This window comes from Rousettus aegyptiacus, unplaced genomic scaffold (genome assembly GCF_014176215.1).
Source record: "Rousettus aegyptiacus isolate mRouAeg1 unplaced genomic scaffold, mRouAeg1.p scaffold_m13_p_6, whole genome shotgun sequence".
NCBI lineage: Eukaryota > Metazoa > Chordata > Mammalia > Chiroptera > Pteropodidae > Rousettus > Rousettus aegyptiacus.
In genome coordinates this window covers 104,803,353-104,824,914 of record NW_023416309.1, presented here as the reverse complement: position 1 = coordinate 104,824,914, position 21,562 = coordinate 104,803,353, and the positions used below count along the sequence as shown (strand labels likewise).

Sequence of the window (21,562 nt, the reverse complement as noted above, 5' to 3'; positions counted from 1 at the left end):
CTGCAGTGTGGATTAAGGGACTGTGGGATTTAATAACTTGTGTATTAAAGAATGGCCCTGCAAATGTTACTCTGTCATAGAAATGTAACCACTCTAATCAAATTTAGAAGCAATATGAAAATTATTCTTTTGGTGATGCTTCCTAGATGTATTAAATAAAATATCAAAAGTCATAATGATTAAACTAAACCTTTAGCATGTGAGAGTTATTAAGCACTAAATTCTGTTACTAGAGGTTTTTATTTCATTTTTTTGTCTGAAATATACTAAGAAATTTGTCCCTTTACGTAATTTATGGTCATTCTGTTGTTTCAACGTGCCAAAAAATATTCTCAGAGTCTGGGCAGTGTTTTTGGAATATAACATATTAACTTAGCGGTAGGCTATATATACAATGAACATAATATGTGTTAATGGTGCTATTTCATGAGTGGAATTCTCTCTTATGGGCAAAGAAAGGAATAGGCTCTTAAGTGACACACAGTGTTTAGCGTGCCTTTAAGGAGTAATGTTGGGACATACACCCTTTCTTCCTCCTCCTGTAGCAGTATATCATTCTGCTAACCTTGTGTCTGCACCTGAAGACCGAACGAAATGTGGGGGTACCCGACGTTCAACTGGGATGCTGCTGTCCACATGCTCCAGGGACCACGTCACGGTTCCAGAGAGCCTTGTAGAAAGCACGAAGCATGAGAATGGCATTTATGAGCAAGGAGGTCTCCTCCTTCTCATCTAAGGACAGGTAGATGGGGTAAACGTGAGGGTCGCGGGAGGCAGGGAGTTTCTGATTTGAATCCAGACACATAATGAAGTGTATAATTGATTGACAAATATTTATGTGTTTGGGGCATGTTGGGTTGGGGTGGAGGTGTTAGGAGTGCCCAGGAAACCTCATCCCCTCTTGTTTCTCAGGATGTCTCCTCGAATCCCAAAAGTGATGTGCTCTCTGTTAAAGAGTATTTATTTCTAAATATCTGTGTATTTTCTCAAAACCCCATAAACTATAAGCACTGGTTAGAACTCATAACAAACAAGTCACACCATTTAAATTAGATTTCCTTTGCCCATCATGGATAAGGACCTCTCCCCTTTTCTGTCATTGCTCAGATTTAGAGGAATTTCTTTTATTTTGCAAAACTTTATGTCAAAGAAGCAAGCGAGTGTTTTTCTATGTCTGTCTGAACTCATTAGAAGGATATCCAAGTTCTTAATCCAACTCATGTTGAATGATTGGCTTCTGGCTGAACTGTTAATTCGCAAATTCTAAGAAAGAGAAAGTTTACATCTTTCCAGCTGCCAAACTTTGGGCTTCATGGTGAGTCACTGAGACAGACTTTCTAGGCCAGTGTGAGTTCTGCTCTAGGGCTGCTGGTACGAGCCGGGGGAGGCTGAGCATGGTGGGCCAGAGCTCAGACACATGCTTTGGGGACTGGCCTCCAGGGCCTAAGCGACTTCCCCTAGTAAACATCTTCACATGTCATCCCCTGTATGGGATCATCATGGATGCTGATTGAGGAAGAGGGTTAGGACCGCTGATCAGAGAGGAGCTGTCATGTTTGTCTTCCCTGTCATAGAGGTGTCAATAAAGGAGAAAGCTTACTCACTTGAAAGCTTTGGATTACCGAGCAGTTCAAAAGAGCCATTGCTGGTGGAATTTTCTCCTGGCTGAAATTCTTCTTTGCCCCTAGAATACTAAGTGAAAAGGAAAGAGAAGATGAAAGATAAGACCCTCTTTCAAAATATGTTTGTGCGGTCGCATCAGAGAGCAAACCTGAGATTTTCTCAGTCAGTGGCATCTCTGTGCTTGGGAATTAGAAAAAGGCTCTGTGATGGAGTTATTTGGGAATTTCATCCGCTGGCTCGTCTCAGGCATGGTGCACGTTGAAATTCACCTCACCTCGTGGCATTTGAAGGCCGGCAGCCTGGTTATGTAACAGGAAATGCAAGGCCCGCCGGCCAGCCCTCAGGGTACCCTGGGGGAGCTTCAAGGCTCTATAGCTTTCTTCGGGTCAGCCAGCCCTGCAACGTGGATGCCAGTGGCCCAGGGCATGTAGGTCACAGACCTCGGTCTTCACAGTCTTACAGATTACATGCTCTACCTTTGGGATTGTCCTCAGTAACCTCCACCAACACCAGAGAAAAGTAAGTGAGGGGCACACATTGGGTTCTCCCCTATTTAAAAAAAATTTTTGGAAATTGTGGTAGAACACACATAACAAAATTTACCATCCTAACCATCTTTAAGGGCACAGTTCAGTGGCACCACCACCATCCGTCCACAGAAGTCTCTTCACCTTGTAGAACCGAAGCTCTGTACCCGTCAGACAGTAGCTCCCCATGCCCCCAGCACCCGCCAAACACCATCCTGCTTTCTGACTCTACGAATGTGACCACCGTAGGGACCTCACGCAAGTGGGATCATGCAGTATTTGTCCTTCTGTGACTGGCTTCTTTCACTTAACGTAGTGTCCTCAGAGGTCATCCGTGTCATGACATGTGTCAGAATGCCCTGCCTTTTTCAGGCTAAAACATATTCCACTCTGTGTCTTTATTGCATTTTGTTTTTCTGTTTGTCAGAGGATGGCTGTATTGCTTCTCCTTTTTGCCTATGGTGAGTAATGCAGCTCTGACCATGGGTATGCAAATATTTCTGAGACCCTGCTTTCCATATTTTGGGTCATATACTCAGAAGTGGAATTGCTGAATTATATGGTAACAGGTTCCTTTTTAAAAAAAAAAAAAAAATAGAAAAGTGTCATAATTACCTGTGACTACCCTCAGAGTAGATGACTTGATTGTCTGCCTTGTCCTCCTTCCCCCCACCTGCCCTTGTAGCCCACACACAGGCCTCTGTGGTCACAGGCTTGGTGCGGAAAGGTGCCCTTGTCCCAGGCTGAGATCACCAATGTAGACCTTCTTGGTTTAGACCTGCATCCGATGAGCTCCCTAACGCCCAGAGAGGGTGACAGTAAATTGAAGGTCACATCATAGAAATGACTCCTCCTTCCTTCTTTTCTTGTTCTTTTCTTTCCTTTTCCTTTCGAAAACTACAGTTTTGGTCTCTATGTAGCTATTTTAGCCCAAACGCCAGTAAATCAGTGGTACTCCCGGTTGACTCTTGCACTGGAATCGCCTGGTTGCTTCCCGACATCCAGACCCTACCTCTGGAGATTCTCAGTTAATTGGTTTGAGGTCAGACCTGGGCATGGGAACACTGGGAAGCCCCCAGGTGAGTCTAATGTGCATCCAGGTAAATGTCTGAATAGAAATGAGTATTTTCTCTATCCCTTTCTTTCCGTCTTATTTTTGGTTATTTCTTTGGAACACATCTGCAGATTTGTAAATCTCAGCTCAAATTTTAAAGACTTTCAATAGACATTTTTTTTTTTTTTAATTCATGAGGCTGCATGATGTAATTGTGAAACCAAGCATGAGGAGACCTGTGTCATACTCCTGTGTATATCTTTATCTAACCAGGATGATGAATTACTTAAGTTGTCAGGATCGCAGTGGTTTTTGTTTTTTTGTTTTTTATTTTTTTTTAAAAATCTTGGCCTAAGAATCAGAAAATGGATTGGAAAACCATTTAGAAGAATGAAATTAATGATTTTTTTTTTTAACGTGTCCTCTAGCTCTAACATACTCTGAATGAACAGGTGCAGTTGATGGGGAGCAAGGGGGGCTTATAGTTCCATGGATGCGAACTACGCCATGTCCTTCCGATAACGAGCAGGGAGATCGAGAACCTCCACACAAGCAGTACTGGGACTTCTGGTGGCTCAGAAGCAGCCGCAGTGCGCTCTTGATCAGTAAATGAGAGGGTGCAAAATAAAGATCTCGAAGACTCGGTGGTTAATAAAAGGAAGCAGGAATGCCACTCCAGGCAGACTGTGCGAGGGTGTCGAGGACATTGTAAGTGATGGAGAGCACGTAGCAAGATTCTGGTCCAATGGCGCAGAACATCAGAAGCCCCTTTCTTCGCGAAAGTTGTCACCTCCACAGGCTTTTTAAAGCCAGTGTTGCTTGTGGGCCATTCTTTCAAAGTGTACACTTATTTCCCTCTTTCCCCGAGCCTTTTCGAGGAATGTGAACCACTCAGGTTTTCATGTTTGCTTTTTCCCTTCTTTAGGTTAACACAGCCAGTGCTGTCGAATGACGGTGCCAGGAGCTATTAGTGTAGAAAACCAGAGAATGTGACCCTGCCCTGGACACCTTCAGGCATGGAATTTTACCTCCATGGTGACTTCTTAGGCCCATGGGAAAGTGAGAGGAGGTGGCCTCCTGGGGGGTGGCCGGCTCAGCCTCTGGAACTGGGAGCCAGAGGCAGCCCCATAGCGTGTGGCCGTCAGAATGACGCAGAGAAGCGTGTGAATGCAGCCGACTGCTGCAGCTGGTGCACTTGACTCTGGGCAGCGCGTTCCCAGGAACCCACGGGATGCTGAGGACCACGAGTGATGTAACCCAGATCCGCCAGATGTGGGAGCCAGTGTGAGTCATGCTGGACGACTCATTAAGAAACGTTTTCTGGGTCATCTGGGCAAGGAGCACTGGCTGCTTCCCCTGCCATCTGGGGTTGGAGGCACCCAAGTCCACACACCAGGATTCCCCAAGTTCACTAACATCTGTCTAAAATTATAGCCTGGTTCTCTGAGCTGACACAGTGCAGAGCCCAGACTCTCTGATGGTCCCTGGCTTGGAATTTGTTAAAGGGTTTCACCGCTTTGGGCAGTTGAGGGTAGAGAGGAATTATTTAATAAAAACATACATGTAAGTTGCTGCGAGGTTTCTGTACATTCTACTAAGATCAGATGTGGAATGGAATGTTGTGAGAAGCTAAAACTTTTACTGCCATTGCAGCTAATGAAATGCCAGGAATCATGGCCTTTTTTAATGTTGGATGTGCGCAAGATGCCTCATGGTAAATAATGGATATATATTCAGAAGTTGGAAGCTGACTTTAAAAAGAAAAACTCCTTGTGGATATATAGCATACAACCAGAAAAGTGCATACATGCATTGCTGGGGAAAATTTCACACCCAGGTAACTATAGTGGATTGAATGGTGGTTCCCCAAACGAGAGTGATCTCCGGAGATCTGTGAATATGATCTTCTTGGAAGAAAAGTCTTTGGAGAAATAATTAGATTAAGCATCTTGAGATGAGAGAATCCTGGGTGGGCCCTAAATCTAATGACAGGCATCCTTATAAGAGAGAGAAGGGGGCAGACTCAGAGAGAAGGCCACGTGGAGATGAAGGTAGTGAATGGATCAATATGGCCACCGAGGACGGCTGGAGCCACCAGAAGCCGGAAGGGCAAGAAGCAGAGTGTCCCTTAGATTCTTCAGAGGGAAACTGGCCCCGGCCAACAACTTGATTCCTGACTTCTGGCTCCCAGAACACTGAGAGAATGAATTTCTGTCGTGCTAAGCAACCAAGTTTTTAGTAATTTGGTATGGAAACCAAAACAATAACCAACACTCAGAGCGAGAAACAAAACGTTACCAGAACCCCAGAAGCTTCGCTCGTGTCTCCTTCCTGGGTTCGCACCGCTCCAGAGTCCATAGGTTTCAGGTGGCACACCCTTCTGAGCAGGATGGAACCTCGCACTGTTTCGCTCTGTCTCGCCCCGGACCTGAATGATCCCTTTGTCCAGCGTCTCCGCACCGTGTATCCTCCTTGCCCATTAAGTCACTTAGTAGCCGTCTTGGTCATCAGATCAGATGTATCGCAGGGCTTGCGTTCAAGTACTTTTACTTAATCATGGCCCCAGAGCAAAGAGTTGAGATCCTGGCAATTCTGATATGCCAAAGAGAAGCCATCAAGTGCTTTCTTCAATTGAAAAGGTGAGTGCAGTAGATAAGATATTTTGAGAGAGAGAGAAAGACAACATTTACATAACTTTTATTACAGTTTGTTATTCTATTTTATTAGTAGTTATTGTTAATCTCTTGCTCTGCCTGATGTACAAATTGAACTTTATCATAGGTGTGTATATATAGAAAAAAGCGTAGTATATATAGGTGCCATTTCAGGCACCCACTGGGGGTCTTGGAACCTGTGCTCCCGCCGATAAGGGGGACAATTAGAAGTGGAACCCTGCCCTATGTGGTTTCCATGTCAAGTTCCTTCTGCTCGGCTGTGAGATGTGTCCACATCATTGTACTTCACCGTTCTTATTGATGTACAGTGTGAATATGCCACAATTTATTTATTCTCCTTTTTGGGGGCCTTTGAGTAGCTTCCTTTTGGGGGCTATTACAAGTAATACTGTTCTGGACTCTGTTGTGTGTCTTTTGGTGAATATATATATATATATATATATATATATACACACACACACACATATATATATATATGCGTGCATTTTTAGGGTTATATTCTCAGGAGTTGGACTGTTGGGTCATAGGCTATCAGTATGGTCCGCTTTAGTAGATATTGACAGATAATTTTACAATTCGTTTTTAAAGCATCCATTCATATTTGGAGTCCTTTGTTAAATGGAGACTCCAATGGTGATATCAGTAACCATCCTTTAATGTAGATACTTCCTAAGGTCCAAGTGTTGGACATAGGGTTTTCCAGGATCAAGGCCCCTTAAATAGGAACTCTGCATTCACAATGAGTAATACTCCACATCTCAGGAGAGCCCGCTACCGGGTTGGGCAAGTGTTAGAGCGATTCAGGTTCTGGGAATCAGAGAGGCTAGCGTACTGACTGTGAATTTTAAATATTCCTAACCCATCACTGGAAAGATGAATAGCACAGCTGCCGTATCCTCCATTTCGAGCCTCTGAAATAAATTTGCAGCCTTTTGAGAACTCCAGTTTTAACTCTCCAGCTTTCAAGTTCTGTGCGCTGTAACTTAGGAAGCAACCAAATGATATGCAGTATTTCTAATCCCGATTTGATGCATATGTGGAAATGGTGCTGGTGCAGAGCAATAGACGAGATGAAAATTCAGAGTCCCCAGCTGTCTAAAGAGGAGGTGCTGCTCTGAATCCGCCAGATGCCCTTAGATCCTTATGGAAATAGGGGAAGGTGGGTTTGACCTTGAAGTACCTGAGCGGGGTTTGGAGAGGGGAAGGTGTGGTGGCGACACCCCGGCCATCATTATAAGGGAGAAGTCTTCGTTTCTCTAATACAAAAACAGTGCGTCTTCTCGTCTTCTCGCGGAATGAGTGAAAGACAGATCCCCTAGAAAATAATTACAAACCTGACACCCAGAGCTAAGCACTGCTGAATGTATTTGCATATACACTGCATACATAAACCTTTCTTCCTGTGCAAACATTTATTTTTGCCGTGCTGTCCCCGTAGGCCTCCCAGAGTTCTCTCTTTCCCCCTTCGCGTGGTGACTAGCAAAGTCCAAGAAGATGTCCTCTCCGTCAGCCTATGTCCCCAGTGACTAGGAGGGTCAGAGCACTCCTGTCAGAGCAAGAAGTAAACTTTTTCTGTTTGGAGTCATGGAGATCTTGGGGTTCTTTGTTACCACAGTACACCCGGCCAGTCCTGAATAATCCAGCTTCGGGCGTGGCACACACAGCAGCCGAGAGAACAGTTAGCTGATTCCATTACATTTTTACCATGACATCAACAGAGAGGATTTTTTTTGAATTTTTTTTTTTTTTAATTGAAGACATATAGTCAGCATTTAGAAGGTACTGCAGAGACAAATGTCTTTGGATCCGGGACAGTTTCTCTGTATTTGGCCATCTTTCATTGGATTATTTTCCATTTCTTAATGCTTATGATTTTGGAAATTCTGAAATACAAATGAATCTTTGGCGTTGCTGGGAATTGAATTCTGAGAAGAAAGTGTTGCAGGAACTATAGAGAGCACTTTTGGAGTAGTGCCAAGCATAACACTTGTCCTTAGAGGAAAAAATGCCAGAGAGCACACTTATATTGGGAGGAAAAAAGAATGAAATTTCAAAATAACCATTTCTTTAACAAACAGCTTCTTTCGTGAGGGAGATATTTCCTCTTCCCCTTATTTTTCTTCTCCATTCCCTCTTCCTACTTAGCTACAGATTCTTACATACCGTAGTTCCCCCATGTAAATGACATGAAAACTATTTTCGGTTCTCTAATTGCATAACCAAATACACAACTTTTTCACTAATTCCAGGAGGCATCTAAGTTCCATTCATGGCTCTCTTTGAGTTGAGTCATATTGCTTGAGTTGAGTTATTGCTCGTCTTTGTAAAAAACGAGTTAGTTTGGGCCCGTTCATAACAAGTATTACCCCAAACTTGAGTCCCAGTCTCCCCATGTTTACCGTAGAATGGACGAGTCAACAGACAGCCCAGCATTTGAATTCTGCTCTGAGATGTGTGGAAAGCACTCATTATCCCTCTCGCTGAGTCCTGAGAGTGTTAGGTGCGATTTGTCTTAGAAAGAATGAGTTCACTCCCGCCAAGCTTCAGGAATGATTTTAACCCAGACTCACCCATGAAGACTGAAAGTGTTTATGTTACCACAGAAGGTTAGCAGAAGTATTTCTGTTTAGAATAGAGAAGGTTGAGGGTGATAATCTCAAAAATAGATTTTTTAAAAAAATTTGAAAGTAGTACATACACAATCCATATGTAATCCATATATATTTAGAGTAAGAAGTCCTCTTTCCATCTTCCCAATTCTGCCTTTCTCTGCAGGACTCACCATAGTAAAAAATGTGCTATTTTTTCAAACCTTATTTTGTGCATTTACAAACATGAGAATAATACTTATTATATAGGTGCTTTTTTAAAAAACATAAATGTCCATACAAGATACATTATTATAAACTCTCTTCTTAAAAATTAATTTACAATGGAAATCTCCGTGTAGGTCCTCTTATATCTACCACGTTCTTTGTAATGGCAGCTCATTAAATAGATGAACAACAATGTAACTGTTCCCTTAGTGGCGGACATTCGTTTTTGTGCTGTTACAAATAAGATAAATCTCCGTCTCCATAAGCTTTTGGTTCGTTTGTGTGATTCTGTCTTGGTGCCTTGTGTGTATTTTCCCAGGATGCATTCCTCAGGTGGGAGTGCTGGCCCAAACGTGCGCATCTTCATCTCTGAGACACCTCACCACCTTGCCTTTCCACTTCATAGCCGCAGCACTTTATAGTCCTGCCGGCAGTCACTGGGTACCTGGTTCTCCGCACTGCCTCCACTGCCGTGATGTCATGAATCAAAGTTTTCGCTAACATGTTAAACAAACATCTCATGGTTGATTTAATTTGCATTCCCCTGATTCTTAATGAGGTCAGCATCTTATGTTTATTATCCATGTGTATACCCTCTTTAGAAACATGCCCCTTTATAGCTCTTTCCTCATTGTTTTTTTTTTTATTGGATTGTTTATCTTTTTAATTGATTTTAGGAACTCTTTATATATCAGGACTGTTAATCTTCAATATTATGTTTCAGATATTTTTCTCCCAGCCTATTTTTATAGCTTCTGTGAGCGTATGTTTACATTTCGTTTATGTCTTTTTATTAGAGAGGAATTTAAAATTGTTTCACAGTCAATCTGTTAGTCTTCTCTTTTGTGGCTCCCAGATTTTTTGTCTTGCTTTGAAATGCCTTCTACATTCCAAGGCTATGAAAATATTCTCCTCTGTTTCCTCATATAGTGAATTTAGAACCTAACCCTATATAAAATATAATTCCTCTCTAAGTTTCTCCCCTTATTCTAGTTCTTTATTTTTAACGTTCTTCAGTAAAATTGTATCCCTCTCTTCATATAGGCATTGTAGATTTTTTGTTTTTGTAAATGCAGTCGTAGGCATTTTATGGTTTCAGTTATTACTGTGAATGGATCTTTTCCAGAAAAGTCTGATTAATTGCCCAGATTCACTCAGCAAACAAGTAAGAACTATACATTTTTTGCTGGTGTCTTGCCTTTGCAGCAACTTAAATAGGATGGGAGCTCCTGGGCAAACCCACCCTTTGTGCGTTTCGGTTGGGGGCAAGTGGTGGATGTTTAGGCTGGTGGTAGCGGTGGTTGTGGATGCGGGGAGCAGCCCAGCAGAGCCTTGGCTTTGCGTGTCCGATGACGTGGGTCTTGTCCATGGCTCCTCTTGACTCTGTTTAACAGCAGATACTTCCAGCAGGAGAAAAGGTTGCTTAGTAAAGATAGCTTTGTGACCTTAATAAGGAATGTCTGGTGGATTTATCTTCAAATTTGAATGTTCTGTTTTTTTAGTTACTTCTATTTCCTTCTCTTCTGTCATACTTACTGGGTCTATATATAGAGAGAGTTGTCAGATAAAATATAGGGTGCCCAGTTAAATTTGAGTTGCACATAAACAACGAATTTTTTTTTATTATAAGTATGTCTCAAAATATTGTATGAAGTATATTTATACTAAAAAGTTATTGTTGTTTATCGTAAATTCAGTTTTAACTGGGGGCCCTATATTTTCATTTGTTGAATCTGGCAACTCTAGCTTACCTATTACCAGAGACAAGATCTCTCCTCTCAAGGAACTTACCTCCTAGTGATAGAGAAAGACCATGGTGAAACTATGTCTCTTTTCCTTACTACTGCCAAGGGGATCTTTCTAATAAGATCACAAGCTCTCCTGATAAAGGTGAGCTTTCTCACTCATGGTCTGACCTCTCGCTGGGCTCTAGGGTCACTTCCCCCCAACTAACAGCCATGCCCTCTTCTTGCCCCATCTCTGTCCCTCTCTCCTTTTGAGGTAAAAACACACAAAACATAAATTTACACTCTTAACAGTTTTTAAGTATATAGTACAATATTGTTAAGTTTATGCACATCGTTGTACAACAGAGCCCTCGACTTTTTCCATCTTGCATGACTGAAACTCAGCACTCATAGGATAGCATTTGTTTCCCTGGCAACCCTGGCGACAACCACTCTGCTTTCCGTTTCTATGAGTTTGAGTACTTTAGAAGTCTTATGTAAGTGGAATTATGCAGTAGTTTGCTATTCTGTAATTGGTTTATTTCGCCTATAATAATAGTCCTGGGTCCATTCACATTGTAGCATATGATAGCTTTTCCATTCCACTGTAGGTGTATACCGCATTTTCTTTATCCATTCATTGATGAACAGATGCTTTCTCATCTTGGCTATTACAAGTAATGCTGCAATGAACAGGGTGTCAGATAACTCTTCGAGATTATATTTTTAATTCTTTTGGATATATACCCAGAAATGTGATTGCTGGACCATATGGTAGTTCTGTTCGTAACTTTTTGAGGAACCTTTATACTGTTTTCCATAGTGCTTGAGCCATTTTACATTCCCACTAATAGTACACAAGGGTTTCTATTTCTCCACATTCTTGCCAACATTTGGTATTGTCCTTCCTTCCTTCCTTCCTTCCTTCCTTCCTTCCTTCCTTCCTTCCTTCCTTCCTTCCTTCCTTCCTTTTTCTTTCTTTCTCCCTCTCTCTTGTCTTCTCTTCTCTTTTTCCTTCTTTGTAGCCATCCTAATGGGTATGAGATAGCACCTCATTTTGGGTCTGATTTGCATTTCCCTGATGAAATGCAAATGCGATGCTAAACATCTTTTTATATGCTTATTGTCCATTTGTATATCTTCTTTGGATATTTTTGAGTTCTTTATCCATTTTTTTTTAAATCACATCATCTGTTTTTTTCCTTATTGAGTTGTAGGAGTTACATCTATATTGTGGGTAGGAATTCTTTATCCTGTTATACAGTTTACAAGTATTTTCGCCCATTCCGTAGGCTGCATTTTCTCTCTAACGATTGTATCCTTTGCTGCACACATTTTAAGTTCGATGTGGTCTAATTTGTCAATTTTTGGTTTCATTGCTGGTGTCTTGGTGTCATATCTAAGAAATCACCGCCCAACCCAATGACCAAAGCTTTCCCTCTGTGACTTCTCCTAGGAGTTTTATAGTTTCAGATCTGAGTATTTAAGTCTTTAATCCATTCTGAGTTAATTTTTGTATATGATCTAAGTAAAGGGCCCATCTCCATTCTTTTAAGTGGGTAATCCAGTCTTCCCAAAACCATTTGTTGAAGAGACCGTCCTTTCCCCATTGTGTAGTCTTGGCACCATTCTCAAAGATTATTTTACCATATAATGAAGGTTTATTTCTGGTTTATGTTTGTATTTATGTCAGTGCTGTGCTGTTTTGATTACTGTAGCTCACTATGAGTTTCAAAATCATGAAGGTGGATTCCTCCAGCTTTATTCTTCTTTCTCCTTTCCACAGCCCCTTCTTCCACAAACTCTGTGACTCCTACCCTCTGTTCCAACGCGAAGTGAGCAAGATAGTTTCCTCAACTTTAAAGCATTGTCTTTATCCTACAATCATATCATTTCCTCCTTTTATGATGTAAAGATGGTAAAACCAGGTTATTAACATTATTTTTAAATACTATGAAATAAAAATCATGTACTAACTTAGTAAAGTTGCCAATCCTGTGTTGTTTTTAAATTCAGGGTGGAGTGGGGTTCTGATAAATAATCCTTTATTGTTCGAGGTAAGAAAAACATATCAAATAATAAAGAACTTGGGATGAACAGCTGGTCTGCCGCTTTCCTGCTTCCTGCGGCCCAGAGGCAAGTCCGTCCCTTTTACCTCTTCCCTTTGGCGAGCCTTTGTAATCCTAAATGAATTCTTATGTGCTGTTTCTCTACTACTAGGCTTAGACTTATTCATCCCCCCCACCCCCACTAGTGCGTAAATGAGTCGAGGAGGATTTAATTTCCCCTCAGCTCTGCACCCCCTCCTAATGGCTAAATAATTTTTAACAATTATTTTTAGTTCTCTTGGTTACCTTTGTTGTTCTTGGTCATACATTTCTGCCTCTGTATCTTGTCGTATCAATTTTAGGCAATATTCTTTTTCTCTTATAAGTAAAATATTAGGGCCTAACCCTTCCTTCCATTTTTCTCTCTAATTTACTTTTACTATTACATTGCCAAGATACTGGATAAATAAATACAGTATATCCGTACAATGGAATATTATTTAGCCATAAAAAGGAATGAAATAGTGATACATGCTACAAGATGAATGAACTTTGAAAATATGCTAAGTGAAAGAACCCAGACACGAAAGGCCATGTATTGTGTAATTCTCTTTACATGAGCTGTCCAGAATAGGCAAACTCATAGAGACCCAAAACCCGGATTAGTGGTTGCCCGAGGCTGGGGGAATGGGAATTAACTGCTCGTAGGCACAAGGGTTCTTTTTAGACTGATGAAAGTGTTCTGAAATTAGCGGACATGGTTGTGCAACCGTGTGTATATACTAAAAACTACCCTCTTAAACTTTAAAAGGGTGCGTTTTATGGTCTGTGAGTTCTATCTCAATTAAAAAAACCTCTTAACAGTTACATTCCATTCTCTAATCCTAATATCTTGAGGTTGTTTCTAAACGTTGAACACCAGTAAACAACATATGTGTAATTATTGCTATGTAGACATTGCTCACTGCAGGCCTCGGTGCCAGGGTTATGTTATCTTTTCTATAGGTTCAATATCACAACCCGTAGACCACCTGAAAGACAATATTTCATGTATCAAGGTTCAAATGAATTCTTTTTTCCTGCAGTCGACTTCAACCTTTTCATTTTCCTTGGCTTCCTACTTCCCTTTCTTTTTCATACAGACAGAAAATAATTTGTTTTCATCCTCTGGAGCGTCGAACGCGCTCTCAGTTATCGCCTCCAGCCCACCACTACCCCACCCTTTCACCGCCTTGCCCCAGCATTTTATTGAATTTGTTCTTAACCTTTTTTGTTGTTGTTTTATTCCCTTACTCTTCAGCCTCCTGAATGGGTACGCCCCTCTTAGAACTTCCACAGATGGAAAAGCATGGGACACATCAACTTTCTGAATCCTAACATGCTTGAACATTCTTTCATTTTGCTCTTCTACTTTGCTCGTGCCTCAGTTTCCTCATTTGCACAATGGGAGGGTGATTAGAATCCCACCTACCTTTTAGAGTTATTACGGAGGATTAAAGGAGGTCGTGTACAAAAAGCTTCAGACCATCTGGTACGTAATGAATTTGTTCAGTAGGCATTAGCTGTTAATGTTGTAACAGAAGCACATTAGAGGCACCATCGCATTCAGCATTCTGAAAATACGTAGCTGCACCATGGGCTTATGAATTATTTCTTAGTGCTCTTCTCTGTTTCATAAAGTCATAATCGGAGTTTTAGGATTTACTCGTATTTTTTTTTTTTTTTAGGTCAGTAGGCTGTTTTCAGCTCTCTGAGTTTTTAGTAAAGCACAATCATTTCCAGGAAATGGATTTAAATTGTAATTCAAATTTGGTTTAGATGCATGAAAGCAGATTTGTGGGGTAACAATGCAAGCTCCTTAAGGAGGATGGAAAATTCAGGATGTTGAAGATTTGAGGAATAGTTTGGCCCAAGTACAAAAGCAGGAAAAAGGCATAAAACCACCAGCCTGATCCATCTACAGTGGCTGCGTGGAACACTGTGTTGACGAGGGTGGCAGGCGACATTTAGGCTTTTGACAGGAAGTGATGTCTGCCATGGGGTAGTAGTGGCGTGTGTCCTTCCTAGCCTCGCTTTAACCCTTCCTTTTGAAGGAAAGGATGAGGTGTTATCAGGAATGAGTTTAGTGGGGTGTGAATTAGGCAAAGGGAAGGAGGCTGAGAGCCGTGAATGCAAAGGGGGTGGCGAGTAGGCCAGTCTAAGGCACACACTGGAAGAGGCACCCAGTCAGTCAATCAACCGGGGCATCTGCCATAGGCCGTGCTGAAGACTAGGGCTTTATTCCAAGAACGGTTGAAGGGATTTGTCCTGGGAAACAAAAAGAAGCAGAATGCAGTGAGTAGAAAGGAACAGAGAGGGACGAGAATGGATTTGGGTACTCCTCTTCAGAAGCTGTTATAGGGTCCAGAGGAAAGTGGTTGTGTCTCAGACCAGGGGGACGGCTGTGGGATGGAGATGAGTCAGCGGAGGTGAGAGTTATTGAGAAATAAATCAACAGGACGAGTTGATGAGAGGGTCGGGGAGGCATCAAGGATGTCAGCTCCTGGATTTCCCGCTCCAGAAATGGGTGAAAGTTGGTAGGAATTGGGAGCAATCGCATCACTTATTGAATGGCTTCATCTCATGAATGAGCGTAGTAACTGAAACTTAGCGAAGGTTCACAGGGCTGGCAATAGAATCCTAGTGGCTGGTTCTGTCTTGGAGGGAAAAGGGGGGCCACGTTGCCCAGTCACCATCTTGCACTCTGGGTAACTTCTTTGCAGCCCCGGTATTTTCTCCAACCTTCCAGGAGTCTGGAATAGGACTAATTGACCAATCTATTGAGCGAGAGTTGTTTTCATTTTCTTCTGTACCAGCCTTGAAGTGTAGAGCAAATGAAAACAGCGTTGTATAAACAAAACACAAAGCAGCTACTAAGATCTTCCTGTATTTTCTCAGGTAGGTACGAAACAGTTCTTATCGAAAGTAGCTGAAAAGGCACAGAGACAATAATTGCCTTGCTGTTCCAGGAATAGGCAGCCTCGTGTGCAAAACTATTGAACAGCAAGTTTTCAGCCTTCTGCTGAAAAGCTAAAATCTTTCTTGAACCCATTTCTCTGTGGGGCAAAGGAGAGACCTGGAAAACAACTTTAACAAAGCAGTGCTTGGTCAGTCTGGCGTCAAGGTTTGTCAATTTTGTTGATCTTTTCAAAGCGCCAATTTTTGGTTTCCTTGGTTTTCTCTGTTGTTTTTCTACTCTCTATTTCATTCATTTTCACTCTAATCTATATTATTTCCCTTTTTTTCAGCTTACATTCGTTTTAGTTTGCCCTCCTTCCAATATCTTCAAGTGGACGGTTAGGTTATTGATTTGAGATCTTGCTTTTTTAATAAATTCACTTACAGCTATACATTTCTCTTTAGGCACCGTTTTAGCAGCATCCCATATGTTTCGGTATATTGCATCTTTATTTTTATTCATCTAAAATAATTTACTAATATCCCTTGTGATTTCTTCTTTGACTCATTGGTTATTTAAGAGTTAAGAATCCACATATTTGTGAATTTCTCAAAATTCTAATTTCTTTCTGTCGTTGTCCGAGAATGTGCCTTGTGTGAATTCAGCCCTTTTAAATTTATTGAAGTTTGTTTTGTGGTCTAGCATAGGGTCTATCCCGGCAATAGAATCCTAGTGGCTGATTTTAGTTTTTCAATGACGTTCATGTGCATTGAAAAGCGTGTATTCTGCTGTGTTGGGTGCAGTGTCTATAGACATGTTAGGTCTGGTTCGTTTAAAGTATGGTTCGTGTCTTTTGTTTCCTTGTCGACCTTCTGCCTGGCTGTTCTATATGTTATTGAAGGGCTATCGAAGTTTCCAACTATTTAATCATCTATTTCTTCCATCAGTTCTGTCACTTTTTGCTTTATATATTTCAGGGCTCCGTTAGGTTCATACATGTTTATAATTGTATCTTCCCAATGGATTTATTTACTCTTTTATCGTTATTAAATGTTCCTCTTCATCTCTGATAACATTTTTTTTTGTTTTAAAGTCTACATTATCTGATATTAGTATAGCCAGTCCAGCTTTCTTATGGCTACTGTTTACATAGTATTTTTTTTCCATCTTTACTTTCAATCCATTTGTAACTTTAAATCTAAACTCTCTTGTAGACAGCATATAGTTGGATCTTGTTTCTTTTCAAGTCTGATTGTCTCTGCTTTTTAACTGGATTGCTTAATCAGCTCACATTCAATATTGTTTATATAGTTGGGTTTATATCTGATATTTTACTTTTTGCTTTCTGTATCTCATGGCATTTTTGTTCCTCAATTTTCCCTTTACTGCTTTCTTTTTCATTAAGTATTTTTTAGTGTAGCATTTACATTATTTTAATGATTTTTAAAACTTTTTTAAAGTTATCTTCTTAGTAGGCGCTCTTAAGCTTACCATATATATCACAACTTATCAGAATCTACTTCAGATCTATACTAACTTAAGTCCAGTGCGAAGTAGAAACATTAGTCCTGTGTAGGTCTGTTCCCCGTTCCCTCTTTTTATACTGTTGTTGTTACACACATCACATCTACATATTATATACACCGTTATAATTATCACTTTATAGTTCGGGGGTCTGTTGAAGAAGCTGGGAGAAGAAGAAGGAGTATATATTTATAGAGTTTGTTTTATTAACCTTCTAATTTATTGCTTCTGGCTGCCTTCATTTGTGTCTGTGGATGCGAGTTACCATCTGGTACCATTTCCTTACTCTAATATGGCTTTGCTCCCACTCACCTCATTTGTGCTAGTATTGTCAAATATGTTACATTTCTATATGTTTTAGCCTCAACAATACAATGAATGTTTATGTCGTGTTATACTGTTGCTTTTTAAGTCAGTTAAGACAAGAAGAAAAACACACGTTACACTATTTTTTAAATTGCACAATTACCTTCACTGACACTCTTTTTTTCTTTATGTGACTTTCATCTGGGATTGCTTGTGATATTTGAAGTGCCATTTATATTATTTCCTACCTGTTTGTTTAAAAAAGAAAAACCAGAACTATATATGGCAACAATGCAAAAAGAAATTCCCTCCAGCCCTTCTATTTTTTCCCTGTCACTTCTGCAACGTCGAGTGTCATATGAGACACTCTTAAAACATAGTAGTGGTCACCATGCTGTCACCACATGTCTGAATGCTTGATTTTTTCCTAAAAAGAGAGACAACGGTGGTTAAAAGTTGTCAGCCAGTGCACACCTCACCTGACTCCCAAGCACAAGACCAGAGGATGGAACTGTGCTGAAAGGTAGTATTATAATAAGCATCAGCAGGTTATACAGCTCGAAAGTCAAAGCATAGAAGGGAATTTTAATTATCTTGATCATTTCGGCAAGATGGTGGTGTTCTGTTCTGTTCCTACCCTCCTGTGACTATAAATTATGTTTTGTTCTGCTTTTGTTTAATCTTGTTCTGGTAGTAAAAGCGCTACATGCTCATCGAGACTATATAGGAAATTTAGAAGAAAATAGAAATTTCATAACCCAGAGATTACTCCTTTTAATATTTTGGAGAATCTGTTCTGTCTCTGAATGTGCATATGTCAACATGTCCATGTGTTACTGGCATTGGGGTTCTCGGACTCCCCAAGACAAATCAAGAGGAAACCCCAGAAAAATTTCCAAATTTTATTAAGCTTACGCTTGAGCACATTGGAGGCAGCAGAGAGGAAAGGGATGTCCTCTGAACTGACTCAGGGGCTGGCTACTTTTATCACCTGGGGACAAAGTGGCCTTTTTGAAAAGGCAAGCATGGGCTTTTCGGAGTAATGGGATGGTAGCATTCTGTGGTCAGCTTGTCCGGCATTCCTCCTGGCCATCTGGCATTCCTTTGACCCCAAGTTCCTATGCAGTCTCACATATAATATTTAAATGACATCTGAATTTGGATTTAGGTTGTTTTAAGCCTAAGAGTAATATAATAGTCATGTTTTCATTTGTTTATCTTGCTTCTGATTACAGCTCTGCCTTCCTTTAGCACCTGTTGTTAGTTTCTGTTGTTTGTAACGGTAGTTTTGACCTCCACTATGACCAAAAATTTATCAAAAGTTCTTTTAAATTTCCGAGTATTGGGGTTTTGATTTAGACTTCTGAGGTTTTGGTGGGGTTGAGGTAACGGGTAACACTGAGTCCTGTATTGTTTCTTCTTGGAATTTATTCAGGGTTTTTTTTCTTCTTTTTTAAAACAAACTCTGGCCAGTTTTATTAAGAAAAAATTTGCATGATTTACTTTCACCAGTCTGTTTGTTCTGGCATGCTTCCGATGATAGCGGAATCACCTGGATCAGCGATGGCCGGTATGCACGCTCTGTGGTATTTTCCACACACTGTTCCCAATCCAGTCATATTGCCATCGTAGTGATGGACACAGTCTTGGCCAATATGGCGTAGGACTTGTTTCAGATTTCCTCAAGGCTGGGCAGTTGTGGGCCAGCATGGCCAGTTTGGCTTCGCCTTCTCTGATCGTGTTCAGAGTCTGCTTGTACCTCAGCATGGACACGCTACTTTGCATAAGTGGGAGCCTAGAGCTGATCAACTCCAGTGACTTTTTTGGCTGTGTCGTGGTCACCGTCTCCTGCCTTAGGTGTGGGACAGCGCCCGTCACAAGAGCAGCCGCCAAGATGGCCAGTGAGAAAGAAAGATAGTCAGGTGTTCGTTGTGGTTTAATATATGATTAATTTTTATGTGTTTCATGAGCACATAAGAAATATAGTGCCTATTATCGTGAATTAAAAATCACTTCTTGTCTACTAAATCATCGATCCTCCTTTTATTGTGACCATTCGTGTTTCATTCTGTTCTGGTTCTCTCTCTTGTAAGCAAAATGTCACCGAGTTTTATTGTTCAACCCAACGTGAACGTTATCTCCTTTTAATATGGAACTATAACATTTATTATTATGACTAATAATGTCTTATTTCATTTTTCTTTTTATATTTTACTTTTCCTTCACATCTGCTGTTTCAGTGTGCACTGTATCTTCTCTAGTGATTTGAAAATTCACATCCTGTTTTTAATTCTTCTGGTAGGGACCTTTAGGTTTTGCAAGAGCATCCTCAAGCCTTGCCTCTTCTGATTGTCGAGGACCAGGTCCATCAGTTCTTGGAGTGGTACTTTCGTTTCTCCTCCTCTTCTTCTTGTATGTCCCACAGCAACATGTGGAATTCAGAATGTTGTTCATGCTTTTTTTTTTTTTCGCATTGTGTATTGTATTTACATCCTTTTATTTTCAGTCAATATTATATTATTTAGACATAACTATTTCGTTGGTTTCAACGTCCACCAGCTTTACCCTATCTCGAGCTCTTAACCTGGCTACTTCTCAGACATCTGGAAGAGATCTTCGGGTGATTTCCTGGGAATACCTGTAGGGGAAGCGTTTGAGCCCTCGCCATGTTTTAGATTTGAGGCGAGAGAATCAGAGATCAAGAGTAGATGTGTGTTTTAGGCAGGTGATTCTGGAAGTAGTGACCAGCAGGGCGAGCAAAGGCTGGGAGACCAGGGGCGAGGAAGCACTTAGGAGGGGTGCTCTTGGTTTCTTCCCGTCTCCGGCTGATCCTTCTCAGTGGCCTTCCCGGGTTTTTCTCTTATTCTCCCCTTTAATTGTTGGAGAGCTCTTGGGTACTACCTACCACCCCCATTATTCTAGGCTGTACTGACCTTTGGAATGCTGTCAGTTTCAAGGAATTTTGTCAGTTTCAATCCAGACCTCCAGCATGGATCTCTTTCCTGTGTTCCAAACCAGTTTGTGTTCAATTATGTCCAAGTAACCTTCACCAAGTAGTTCCCTGACGCCTCAACCTCACAAAAACACAGTTTCTCTTTACTCTAATGTCTAGTCTCTGAGCGTAGTCTTCATTCTCCCATCCTACCCCGTACCCCAGCCAGAAATGTCCTCACAAAAGATATGAATGGACAGATATTGTATGATTCCACGTATAAGAGGTCCCTGGAATAGGCAAATTCATAGAGACAGATAGTAGAGTGGTGGTTAGCAGGGGCCGAAGGGGTTGGTGGAGGGATGGAGAGTTAGTGGTTAGCGGGTAGAGGTTCTGTTTAGGAAAAAGAAAAAGTTTTGGTGATGGTTGCGCAACATTGCAACTGCATTTATGCTACTGAATAGTACACAGAAAATGGGAAAAATAGTAAATTTTGTGTATTTTGCCACAATTAAAAATGTAAAACTAATAAAATAAAACCTGTTGAATTTGATTTGAATCAGTTTCTTTCAGACTTATTTGACTATCGAGCCCTTTGATCAAAAGAATAAAAAATGTTTTGAAGTATAACGTATATTTGCATGCTTTCGGTGTTAGAGGAACACACTTCGGGCAACATACCCATGTATTTGGGGACACGGAAGAGGAATTAAGTTCATTATTTCCTCAGACCCTGCTAGAACTCAGTGCATTTCTTTAAGAAAAGTTACTACTAGAAACAGCAGTTGGGCTTCTATTTAGGGGAATTATGGGTAGTGAGTCTTCTCTAGGCCTACCCAATGGCATTATTTCTAAGGGAGGGTATATTTGGGGCTTTGCGACACATTAGCCTGAAAAAGAAATTCTAGAATACAGTCCACCCAACTTGGAGACAGACTTACTTCAAGGAGTCGAAATACACAGCCTGCTCGCTTTATGTGGACGTTTGCAAATTATTTTGAAAAGATAGGAGGTTCCGCCTATTTGGGGCGACTTCCAGGCTCTGGTCATTGTTACCCGTCTGCACGTGTTGAAACTCAAGGTTGAGCACAGGGAATTAGGTGAGTGAAGAGGAAGTGAAATGGGCAGCCGCGGGCACTGCATTTGTCACCCCTTCCTCCAGTCCCAGGTCCCTGGCCCCTGGCCCGTCTGGGTCTGGGGCAGGAAGTACTGAAGAGGTTCAGCCATGAGGAGGTTTAATGTCTTTCACCTGTCTGCAGATCTGGGGGTCAGAGCCACACTCAGGCTCTCTTGGCCACTCTGTCACCTGCTTTCAGGGAACCCTGATCCTGCCTTGTCACCGACCCCTGCATCCTGAGATGTCCAGAGTGGACAGGCACGCTCCCTTTTCTC

The 21,562-nt window shown here is 41.2% G+C and overlaps 1 protein-coding gene across 4 annotated transcripts in view; it reads left to right on the top strand.

Annotated features, from left to right (window-relative positions):
• Positions 1-21,562, top strand: part of PITPNC1 (phosphatidylinositol transfer protein cytoplasmic 1) — a 208,924-nt gene that overhangs the window by 66,973 nt on the left and 120,389 nt on the right. The window contains exon 1 of one of the 4 annotated variants that reach the window (XM_036223317.1): positions 5,734-5,843. The exons of 2 other annotated variants lie outside the window; for them this stretch is intronic. In XM_036223317.1, coding sequence (XP_036079210.1) covers positions 5,802-5,843 — 42 coding nt within the window. In that variant the 5' untranslated portion in view covers positions 5,734-5,801. Of the gene's footprint in view, positions 1-5,733; positions 5,844-11,608; positions 15,634-21,562 lie in introns of those variants that run through there. One more of the 4 variants, XM_036223318.1, reaches the window with a different exon arrangement.